The sequence below is a fragment of the Anopheles aquasalis genome, chromosome 3 (assembly GCF_943734665.1).
Source record: "Anopheles aquasalis chromosome 3, idAnoAquaMG_Q_19, whole genome shotgun sequence".
Lineage (NCBI taxonomy): Eukaryota > Metazoa > Arthropoda > Insecta > Diptera > Culicidae > Anopheles > Anopheles aquasalis.
Window position 1 is genome coordinate 40,461,564 of NC_064878.1, and position 12,500 is coordinate 40,474,063.

General features: G+C 49.0%; 1 protein-coding gene across 1 annotated transcript in view; it reads right to left on the reverse strand.

Annotated features, from left to right (window-relative positions):
* LOC126577590 (semaphorin-2A-like) overlaps nucleotides 1-12,500 on the reverse strand; it is a 76,273-nt gene that overhangs the window by 5,632 nt on the left and 58,141 nt on the right. Inside the window, exons 4-7 of the mRNA XM_050239329.1 lie at nucleotides 6,695-6,763; nucleotides 1,708-1,815; nucleotides 501-638; nucleotides 262-394 (exon numbers count right to left, since the gene is read on the reverse strand). Coding sequence (XP_050095286.1) covers nucleotides 262-394; nucleotides 501-638; nucleotides 1,708-1,815; nucleotides 6,695-6,763 — 448 coding nt within the window. The remainder of the gene's footprint in view (nucleotides 1-261; nucleotides 395-500; nucleotides 639-1,707; nucleotides 1,816-6,694; nucleotides 6,764-12,500) is intronic.

The following is a 12,500-nucleotide window of genomic DNA, read 5'->3' on the forward strand; positions in this document are numbered from 1 at the left end:
TGTGCGCAACGATTGATAAATGGACGTTGGCCAGGTCGGCCGGACACCAACAAGCAGCTAGTGCTTAGGATGATGATGATGCCCAAGTGGCACAACTCTGGAACTGTTTCTGGGTTACAAAAACCTAGCGCTCGTGCGGTGGCTTCGAGTTCTTTGCCTCGGAGTTGTTTGGTGGTTACGGCACCGGAATACGAGGCAAAAGTCCGGGGCCCTTCCAGTGGGTTCGCGGTCGGCAAATTAAGAGTAATAAATTATACTTACTATCCAGCCACTTGGAGTCGTACTTGAGCGTCCGCTTGAAGTTGTACATCTTCTTCCCGGTTGCCATCTCGTACAGATCCGCCCGGAAGATGACGGTATCCGCCTTGGTGAACTCGGCATTAGTGCCAGAGTACTGGAGAGAGACGAAGAGAGAGGGAGAGAGTGCAACGGAAGCGAGAGCAGTTAGCAGTAGGATTATCAAATAAATGTGTTACATCGGACATCGGACCGGTGCTTACCAGTGCCGGCAGACCACCGGGATTACCGTCGTGCACGTAGATGGCGGTCGAGTTGTCTATCGGATCGTACGGGCACTTGGCCACACCGAGCCCAACGCCGGGCACGTACTCGGACCGTGGCAGATGCGTCAGGTTGCGCTGCGGAGAACCAGAAGCAATTCAGTTTTCATTTCATTTCGTTTCGAAACTAGCGGCGGAGTGATTTGTTTGGTGCCACATCCCAACATAACTCGCAGTGGCACAGTGAATGGAAAATGGACGCGCAACGGATTGGAGAAAAGGATTCAGAAACACACCACAACCGGGACCAATACGCGCACTGGTGCTGCTGTTGCTGCGCAATTGAATGCTTTCGGTCCGATTTCGATCTTTCGATGCCAGTGAATGGCCCCCGGGGACGCTTTACACAGTTCGCACAGGTGAACTGGAAACTGTTCTGTCCCCGTTTCACAATCACCTCCACCAACACCACGTTTCGTTCCTTTTCCTGCTGCGCATCGATCGAAATAACCGCAATTTCCGTTCGCTTGTCATCGACGCATCATTTTGCCAGAAAATGGCCAAACCGGGTGTACAAGCCAAGGGGGGGGGGGGGGAGAAATAGGAACGCTGAAGAGGGACTGTCAAAGCATTTTACTTTTCCTTTTTTTTTTTAATTCCACCTTCACTATCAGCGAGGAGCGAGCTGAAGAAAATTTTCGAAAGGAAGGAGCCAGAACCACGGTGACAGGCGAAAGGTTTCGCGGAAAAAGGTGTCCTCTTCCAGCTACCCCTCTTAGAACCTCCCTTGTTGCGTTGGGTTTGACAGTTGGCGCTATAGGGCACGTGCGGTCCGCATCGCGACGCCCTTATCTAGCGCTTTCGGCTTGAATTACCACGTAATTGATGCACAGAAATGGTTCGCGCTGACTGGTGTGGTGGTGGTCCCTTGGTGTTAAAGATGGAAACATCAGGTGATATTTGCATCATTTTCCCCCACACTCCAGCGATAGTTTCATTTACAGATTACAGAGACGATGTGCGAGGTTGAGGTACGAAATTAATGAAGGAGTGAAGCTCCCTGGTGAGAAGGTGGTTCTCTCGCTACCGGATCTCGCATCGACAACTCGTGTGGAAAATTTAAATGGATAACGTTTCGCTTCACCTGCTGGTGAGTGAGGTGAAGGTTGTCTTGGCTGTTGCGGTTGAGTTGACGTTGAATACTTACGAAGATGACAACATCCTTGGGGCTGTGCGCGTTGGTACCGCAGATGTAGAGCCGGGTCCCATTGTCCATCGGTTGTATCACGCGGATGTGGTTTTTGCAGTCAAACATCTGGGGAAAAACGAACGAAGAGAGGGAGAGAGAGAGAGAGCAGGTTCAGAGAGGATGTTGCGGGGAATCCTGATGATGGCGGCTGTAAAAGCTCTCCTGTGCTTCGCGTCGCAATGACGCAATCGCCCGGAGTGGAACTGAAGTAACAACAACCACCATCGATAATTACAGCAACTGGTACTTCTCCGTGAATGCTTGTGGCAATCATAAAACATGGCGCGTGTACCGCTGGCGGTCATACATACATACATACATACATACACATTCCCAACAGTAGCAGTTGCGGTATTGACCGCTTTGCGTGCGTTTTTCATTCCATTTCCCATTCCATTCAGATCATCGGCTATAATTTTGTGGAAATTGTTTGCCAGCATTGCGGCCGGAAGAAAAAAAAACTCGGGCGGAAACATCGAGCCTACATCGAGTGTGGATTCCGAACAAATTGTACGGCCCCCCCCCCCCCGGGGAGTTCCTGGGGGGAGAGGGGCTCGGGTACTAACCGCACCATTACGCCGCCAGCTGGTCTGAATGTCAAATCAATTTCCTGAGAAATGCACCGCGCAACTGTAGGGGCCACTTCTTTGGTTGTAAACAGGGGTAACATGGTGCTGATTAGTGGGTTTGCAGGTTGAAATTATAACGAAAAAATGGCCGCTTTCACCCGGAACGGGCTCCGAGGAGTGGCTTCTAGAGAGCCTACAAAGCGAAATTGCAGTCGCTTATTAGCTGAGATTGTGGCAGGACGGGGTCCAGGGACTCAGCATGTAACAAAAACTAAAACACAAGCTAGTGATGACCGATCGACAGGTCTCTTTCTCTGTGAGCCGTTCGCCAAGCCGTTTCCGTTCTAGAACTGTTTTCCCGTTTTTTTTTTAATGAATCTCGCATGCACTTAACCATACGGTCCGCGGGCAGCTCCGCATGCTGATGAGTGGTCCTTGGGTGTCGTTTCTTCGGTCAACTCGGCCTCGTCCATTTCTTCCCATTTTTGCGATGAGCTAAGAATTCATATACGAAGGTACTCATTTGTGGACCCCTAAAACGAGGCAAAGTACGTGCACATCTATGCTTTTTTCTTGGTCTTTCACTCTGTTTCGGTGTGCACTCTGCTGGCGCCAGTCGTGAACCACTTGATGCAGGCGCCAGGAGGCAACACTTCAACCAGAGGTGGGTGAGTCATTTTGACGTTTTCCATTTGATTTTCGCATCCCAAACCCCGCTCTTGGGGCTCAAAGCTTGGCCCCTTGGTGGCAGCTATGCTAGCCAGCCAAGGCGGTGATTAAATGCGAACGCTTTACGCTTTTGTACACTTTGGAGATTGAAGCGAGCCGGCGCCGAGGTCGCGCGTCGACGAGGCCGAGGCCAATTCGCGATGCGCGATCCGTGGTGGTGGGCGCTCTCGGTGTTGTGCGAGATTAAGAAATCCCGCGAATCCAGGGGCGGGCGTAAGGCATCTTATCACGGCCAGCAACAGCGACCACCACGGTACGGTACGCGGCGGAGTATCATCTGAGAGCCCGCATGGACTCTTCTTTCATTTCAGTTTAATTTCCATGTAATTAATTTTTAATATAATTACACTGCAAGAGCCCGTTGTTGGGGGTGCTGAACAGGGTAGGGGGTGCACGTGAAGAAGGTACAACGCCACGGGTTGGCAGGCGAGCACCTTTTGCGGTCACGGTTGGCTGGAGCTAAGAGAGAAAAACTCTTCAAAACACCCTTGAAGATGAATCAAAAGAATCGCATTCGCGGCGAGTCGGTTCGGGGGAGGGTTGAAGGGAGGAGAAGGGAATGAAGAACATGGTCCCATAGAGAGAGTTGTGCTTGGTTTGCAGCAGCAGCATAATGGCGAATAAAAGAAAAGCGGACGAAAGCCACAAAAATCAAGATGGCATGTCGCCTTTTATGCTGGAAAATGCCCGAAGCCCGCTCAATGTAGGGGCGCCCAAAGGGTGGTGTGGGTTTTTGGGTTGGCATAAGGTGTTGGCACCCAAGGATACTCACCTCACCAACCGGCACGAGCACCAGCGCACACATCTTGCCTGCGGTTCCCTCAATTTTTGCGTTCTGCTGCTGCGATAATTGAAGACGCCAGCCAGCCATTTTAGAGTCAAGAATGCAAGCAAGCAAGCAAGCAAAGGGGTAACCGTCCACCGACCACGTTCTTCTCTATATCACTCGCTTTCTCTCCTTCTCTTTTCAGTGCACAAGATGTTGTCTCGAGCAGGTCGATAAGCGTGCAAAGTTTCGAAGAACACGAAACGGATTCATCATTCAAACTCGCGGTAACTTTGAGACGTTATTATGGTCCAACCACATGCTGCACTGGCAAACGGGCCCAGAGTATTGTGTAAAATGTAAAAACCCGTAAACCATGCACTGTACCGTGTGGTTGAGGTGTAAAAGCTCCCGTTTAATGGGTTGATTTTGAATTTAAAAGATTCTGAAACGAGTTTCAGTGCGCGACCACCAAATTGATCATAATCGCGGCTCGCTGGAGGTTGTTTTGTTTGATGATTTCGTTTCAATCTTCACGATAAAGTCACCCATTGGATAGAACACCGTAATCGATTGTCTTTGAGCCGCAGCAAGAGGCTTCGTGTCTTTGTGTTTGCGTTCAAACAATATAGACGCCCTCCCTCTGGTCAATCCATAATGTTTTATGACAAATAACGAACCATCTCGTAAATCCTGGGCCCAGCTAATGGTAAATCGTTTTCAATTTGCCCACAACGACACAAACACATTCTCGTCTAACGAGCGCCGAGCGGCCGAGTGAATTCAATTTTTCGTTCGATTTTTTTTTATCGCTCACTGGCTTGTGGATTTTTTGGTGCCGATGAAAAGCATAAAAATGCTGTTTCGCCCGCATAAAAAGGTACCGCTTTTGCCGGCTCCTGCACGAGAAGACAACTGGCCCATTTGTTCCCGGTTTTGATGTGGATTGAATTAGAATTTAAATCGTTTTGTGTGCGTTCGCCACACCACCTTTGGCGATCCAGCACTCCCGGTGGGGGCTGATTGAAATACAGATTGAGGTAGAGAGAGAGAGAGAGAAGCAGCACGATGGTGGTACGGGGTCCAGGAATTGATCGATTTGCTTCACTCCAAATTGGAGCATTGGTTTGCTTCCTCCTGAAACCGTTGACAGACGCGTACCGTCCATCGACGATGACGACCACGAGGATGACGTGCCGAACAGAAGCTCTCGAGGCCTCGTATCACCATCTGGCACTGAACGGAAAGGACACCTCAACCTCGGATTGAACGCAAGCAAAGGACCTCTTTGCATCGGAAGCACCATCGCATCGGAACGCCCAGCAGCAGTTGCAACAATGTACGTGATGTATTTAAAATAAAACGTGAATAATTTGAACCAGCACCGGAATGACACCGGGGAAGGTTGGCCATTCCGTATGGTCACTGGCCACTCTGCCCCGGGGGAATATGCAAAAAACCCTGGACAACGGGCACCGGGATGTGGTGTTGCTCGATGGAACGGATTCTCTTTACAGTTAGGCTCTGCGAACGGAATGTTACGATCCGGACTCCAGGACCAAATGCCTCCTTTGAACGGAGGACTTTGTTCGGAAACGTGGTTCGTGGAAAAGACATTCACAAAATGGCGACTGCTGGGCGCACGTGCACTCACGCAAAAGGTATTAACCGATGTCTGACATTGTTCTTGGGCACCACACACAGCAACTGAGAAGGAAGTGTCCTTTGTAATGTACTCAACCATAAGGAAAGAAAATGGAAAACTCTTTTATGGAGAGTACAGGCGCACACGGAATTACCGAATTGGGACTCCGCTTGCAATGCTTATTAGAATGGTGGCCCTTTGAAGGTGTGGCTTTTGCGAGGCCATTCCGGAACATAATCATTGTCACCCCTTCGAAGGGGTGAGTTCCCTCCGAAAAGTGCCATTGTGACAGGCGTTTTAGCTTCTCGCATTAAGCTGCTGCTGCACCGTTGAAAGAGGGGATAATTTCGAACTTTATTGCCAGAAAAGTCCACCACCTGACCAGAAGTGGCCACCGGTACTCCTGTGGTCAGCGCGCGAGCGGTGTGGTGCTCCTGCGGTCACCAATCCACTCCGCGAGATGCCATCATCAGCGTTTTTGATGTCGATATAAAATGCAAAACACATTAAACCCCCATCGCACCCCCCCGAGGTGGCCTGGGTAGTGATACATGGGCACCGGTTAACGCCAGCAGCATCGTTCGCCAACGTCAATCGACGAGCTTTTTTTTGGTTTTTCGTTCCGCTGTCGAGCATCATCACGGGACGATGGCACGGGTTGTACGTGGCCACTTGCCATACCATTCATTCCTGGTGCTGCTGCTGCTGATGGTGACGGTGATGACGATGATGGTGATGCTGATCGACGACATCATCATCAACAAGGGGTCGTCGAGTATCGCCATTTTACGCTGAACGAGACGGTTGGCTGTTGAATATCGTCATAAACAGCGAGGAAGTGCCAGCGATCGTCGAGCTTCTGGGCGTTGTCGAGGTGATGGTTGAACGCGGAGTGGATTTGCATTTCTCGATGCCCAAACTGCGAGAACGCTCGCTCCGAGGCAGGCACCGTTCACCAACGGCATTCTCGGGGGTGAAAGGCGTTTGCCCGAAAAATGGCCACCGACCGACCGACCGACCGTCCGTGGCCAACGCGAGGAAATTACCGAAACGCCCATGAAACGTGATGCAATTTTATGGTCGGAAAATGCATTTCCCATTTCCCTCCCCCAAAAATGCACCACCAACTTTGTGGTTGGGTGTGACGGTGAAAGCGACAGTTCGCAGGACCATCTAGTAAAGACTTCTTCTACTAAAGAGCTGACTCTATGGATGCGTTGGACGCTTTGAACTTACCTCGCTTTTTCCACGAGACACACAGTTCCGAATGTCGGCACCGGTGGGATCGAGCAGCATCGAGTCTTTCTGTAATTAAAGAAATGGAAAAGAAAGAATCAATTATTTGCTGGTACATGTGCTGGTGAGTTATGGTGAATGGCCACGACAGAAAGGAAAATGAAGGTTGAAATAAAGTTGCTATTGTGGCCGAGCACGTTAGAAATGAATAAAACTCTAGTTGTAGAGAACTGAAAATTAAAAGAAAAGAACTGTTAAAATATCTCGCATTAACTATCAAGCTCTTTCATGGTCAAATAATAATCTTATATTATCGAAAGTCAACCTTAAGGCTATATAACATGAGAAGAAGGAGTTTTTTTTTAATTTAAATTGTTTAAAATAGTTGTGAAAATCTCTATTTGGTTACAGTTACTCATATATCATGACAAAAGACACTTTTTTCTATTAGAGGACAGAACTGGCAGTGCGTTTACTTCTCGCAAAAGATTTACAACTCGCCAATTTAAATTAAATTAATTTTTTTTAGCTTAGCAGATTGCTATCGTGGTCATGCTCCTTTACGATATAGCCGGTCTCAAACTCATATCAACATGCGCGTTGCAGTAGAAAATATCAACCAGTCGGCTGGCCATTTCACCAAATAATTTGGAGGTGCATGGTTTTATTAAACTTTGGTTTTTTCCCACCAAAATCCAACCGAATCCAAAACTAGTGTCCGCGCCGGGAAAAAGAAACGATGTAGCTCTGTTGCCGAAATCCGACGATGGAGGCGCCCTTCGAAATGGAGGCGCCAGGTAACCGGTAAAATTGCTTACTTGCACGAGATTGTAATAGAGATTTAAACGGTTAAGCAACCCAAGGATCTCAAACTTAATTATGTGCTGAGTGTTGAAATGTTAAGAAAATGTTTCTTCATTCAATTTTTCAAACACCATTGCAGATATATTACCAATCTTCAATTCCAACATTTTCTGCATAGAATAAAATAAAACAGAACATGCAATTAATGACCAAACTTAACGAACAGCGTGGACGTGGCCGTAGACCGCGAGTTTGTGACCCCTGATATAGCCTCTAGCACCTTTCTGATGAATAACAGCGAAAGGACCTAGCGCAATGAACATTCCGAGCACATTTAGATTGAGGCACCTCTACGAAACGCTTTCCACCGTCTCGTCGAGATGCATTAAAGCCATTTTCCCACAAAACCACAGCACCTCATCCATAGATATGTTTCTCATTTCCGGTGGCACAGTTCACGGAGAACCATTCATCATTGAAACATTGAAACACCGAGTTTCAACACGTTTTGAGCGGGGGCAGGTCAAATGATTCCAGAGCATCCCAGGGGTTAATGCAGTGGCCCCGAATGCCCACAGACTGCCTCTTCGAGGATTCGGGGAATATAGGAAAAAGAATGGAGAAGAGAAGAATCGTACACGATCTGGCAGCACTCTGGAGTACTGCAACCGGAATCGACTGGCGCACAGTACGAGCTCCCGACACCGGCGAAAAGGTCGGAGTGTGTCGGAGAGGACACCAGTGTCTAATTCCCATTTACTAATGACTCAATTAACCTCGAGACTTTCCATTTTCATCGCTTGCCATTCTCTGAAACGGTTGGAACAATGGTTCCCATTTTTGGCCAACAATTGTTGCTCGAAAGATTCACTTCTCTTTGGGTCTCTCTCTCAGGCTCTCTCTCTCTCTCTCTGTCTCTGTCTGTACCACACCAGTGCACACACAAAGCACGGTGCTTGGTGGCTTCTTTGGAGATCATCATAATAAATGGAAAATTGAATCTTGAACCAACAGCACTGGGGCTTCCATTCCAGTTCGCAATCAGATAGCTGCTGCTGCTGCTCCGAGTGACCCCTAGCAAGGCAGAAGCGAACAAATGAAGCTGGAGCTGGCTGGTTAGGCATGGAAAATGGAAAATAATTAAATAGGCCACTCCGTTTCTCGTTCTCGTGGCCATTGCGTTCGAAAGGCAAAAGGATCCTTTAGGGTGAATAGCTTCAGTTCGTTGGCACAAAACTTGGATGGTTGAATGTCATTTGTTTAACATTTTTCAACATCCAACATGCAGCTTTAACTTGACTGAATTGATTGTTTTTCGCTATTTAAATGCCGCTTCACTGTTAGCCACCTCACTCACTGCAAAACACTATCTCGCTACTATTCTGCATTTGATTCACTTTCAATTACAGCCAACAACCGGAGTACGCACGCTTATGCGCTGCGGCTCGTCGAGTGTTGAATCACGGTGCGTTCATTACATATTCATTAGGAAGTTATGAACCGCATACGGATCCTCCCTCGATCCCGTTCTCTTCACAACTCACACCGATCGGATTCGGAATCGGGCCCGGAACCAGAATATAATTTTTCCACCCCTGTGGGCGCCATTTTCCGGGAGCATTCGTTTTTTTTTTTTATCTTCTCCTCATTCATTCGTTGTTGCTGCTTGCGTTTCGCTCTCATTTCGTTCACCAGGGTCGCGGACAAAACCCATTAGCACATTTAACCCGGATTATGTTTCCGCCGGTTTTTGAGCGCTCAGCTCAGCTGTACGTTCGGTTCGGTGGTGCGGTGGCTGCTGTCAGCTTTCAGCAACTTTCCACAGCCATGACCTAGGTCCGGAGGAAGAGTGGAGAGTGCACCAGGGTGGTGCAGGGTGGAAGCAACCGGAAACAATCGCTTTTTCCTTTTTCCTTTCTCCATCCTCTTTTTTTTTGCGCTGTTTTTTCGTTGGACTGCAGTGCAGCGTCCAGCGGTGATATCCGCTGATACGGAAACAATCCCCGGGTGGGAAAGTTTCCGCAGAAAGACGGCTGGCTGGACTGCCAGCCTCTTGTGAAAGAAGGGGAAGAGACGAGACGTTATTAAAGACGAGCTCAACGGGTTCGCCTTTCTATCGCTTTCTTCCTTTCAACGAGCTGGCATTCAATGCTTTATAAGAAAAGTCTTAAGGGCAGTAGCACCGTTGGCGTTGTTGTTGTTGTTGCTGTAGAATCGTACGCTATCGGTAACCATGCGTGAAGGAGAGGGCTCTCACTGGCCATCCACCAATCCGCTGGCGCACCGGTGGACCTGTACTCGAATCCGATCCGATCGGTTCCTATCCTCACCCTGCCCTGGTCGTAAGCATCATCCTTGCAATGACAAACAAAGATGGCGATCAGCTTATGGTGGCCTTCGGGATCACTGGAGCTGATAAGATTTCATAACGATTTGATTGGATTATTGGGAATTATGGAGCGCCTGGGATGAAATTCCGGGGCCGCCTTCCAGACTGAGTGGGACTGAGAGTCGAATGGAAGGTGAGGGGGAATTAAAAATTGATCAGTTTTTTGGAACGCAATCTACCGGACCGTTAGCTAATGAAATCTGCTTTCCTGCAGGCCCTGAAGCTGGCCACTCGAAAGCATAGCCGAGCTCTAATCGGTTCTTCGTTCTTCTCGATTCAGATCGATCAGCTAGCTTCATGCTTTATAGAGCTGTTCAGTAGCATCATTGGATGATAATCTTGGCTCCAGGAACCAGGACCAGGACCCTCTCCACGACACAATTGAACGACTCTTTTATACCATCTTGAGACAGACAGAGGAGAGAGAGAGCCAGGTGCTTGAGGATTTAATATCTATTTTCGAAACAATTCAGCCTCGTTAGCTGCGCGTGTAATGTAATCAAATTAATTGTGATTTTCACGTGTGCGTGTCCTTCCTATTCGCTTGCCCCCACACTTTTCTGACACAGCCACTTGAATTCAATTCCGAATGCGGGCTGAAGGTTACAGGGATTAGCAACTACAACGGCTAACGGGATGCTACCGCCATGCACGAGCTGTTGCTGCTAATTTGTAGCCATTGGTACCGCGCCTGGTCCCGCCTGGAAGGGGCCCCGCGTCTATTGCCAAACCGCAAAGTTGGTTTTATTTAATTTGATTTAATTAGTTCCAGGCAGTTCGGTACGGAAACTTTATTACGAATTATCGAAACCATGGTGGTAGCAGGAGAAAAAAGGAAGGTAGTACCACCAATTGGAAATGGAAGCTTCTTCTATTTTGTACCGTTCCCATTTTGTCTTGTTCGTGGTACGATTTCGGAAGGGGCCACCACCACGAACAAGCATTTTCAATTGAATCAAGCCCGGCAGCACTGCTTCACAGTCTCGACTTTTCTGCAAACAACAACCGGTACCGCAAACGGTTCCCGGAAATGGATCCAAGCGAAAAGCGGTGCTTCAGCAGGAGCAGCAGCAGCAGCGCCAGTAGTTTCGATAACAATAAATGGCACAAAACAGATACCTCCAGTGTTTGCGCCAGTTGCCTTTCCGACTTCCCCTTTTCTGAGACGGGACCATCGCGAGCATAAAGAGCCTCAGCAGCTCAGGTTGGTGATGATGGTGCGGTGGCTACGAGAAATCTCTTTCCTTGTAGCATCGAAGCGGCGAATGGAGGGAAAAAAGGGGGAAATTAATCTAATTTTCCACTTTTAATTGTGCTTCCTCGCAGTGTTCGAGCAGCAGCAGGAGCGCTAACAGGATGTTCGAATGAATATGAAGATGCCTTCCACTCAAGGCTCAATAGCTTCTTGGCCACTCTAAAGGCTGGAAAGAAATGGATTGGTTCAATGTTCCCGCGGAGACGGAACCTTTAAAAAAACAAGCGACCAAGAAACGAGTATTGAGTGTTTCCAATCGCCCGTTTGCTTAGCCACGCAAACAATCGCGCAGTGGCAGTGGCAGTATTGTGATTGTGTTCCAATAATTGGACCCCGGGAACTCTAGTAATGGCGTTAGTTCCCTCGGGGGAAACAGCGGGCGACTGTTGCCACCACCAATGTTCATCTCAGTTGCGGTTTCGGCCGCTGTTCGTGAAGGCTGCTCTCGCGTTCTCCAGCGCGCAACAAATCTCTATTTTGCTCCCAAAAACCACCAATTTCCATTAGCAAGCAGCGGCATCAGCGAACGTCAATCATCACCGACTTCAGCGTCGGGTCTGGCCATGGCTTGGAGACCAAAACTGTCGTCAAAAACGGTAAAGCCTCTGACCATTGAAAGTCCTTACAGCAACAGACGAAACCGCAACATTTGATCCACAATAGAGGGTGCGTTTGTTGCGTGGCTCCTGCTGTGTTTGCATTAAGACACACGCTGCGTCACAGCCCTTTGCGTCCATAGTTCATTCCATGCTCGGCGAATGCGACTAATCGGGTGCACCAATCGTGCGCTCCGGCGCGGATTTCATTAAAATGTGTGGAACGCACGGTCTATCGGTGGCGCATTGCAATCCACCGACCGTCGGTTTGCCGCAACATTCCATTTCTATTTCTCTCTCTCTCGGGCTCTCTCGGGCTCTCTGGTGATGCTGCTGATGCTGATGGTGCTACGTCTCGCTACATTAAACTCCCACCAACCGGTCTGCTGGTTAACCATTGGAAGGATGTGTAAAAATGTGGCCACGCACCCGCGAGATTGCAAAACCCGTACGCGTGCATTAGTGCACGATGGCGTTTTCGGTTCGCGGCATGGAATGCATACGCATGCCACCACCGACGCGTCGATGCTGGGGCGTGAAAATTATCACGCAAACGTGTACGCATGCATGCGTGGGATGGGGTGGGTGCGTGGCCAGCACAGCAGCAGCACCACCAGACACCTCTCGCTGCCGATGACAGGCGCACCGCACAACGCACCGCAGATCCCGCATCGTTTGTTTGTGCTGCTCCTGGCTGCTGGCTGCTGGCTGCCTACGGAAATAGTTGCAAGGCCGAAGGAATGGGGTGGAGAGCGGGGATTC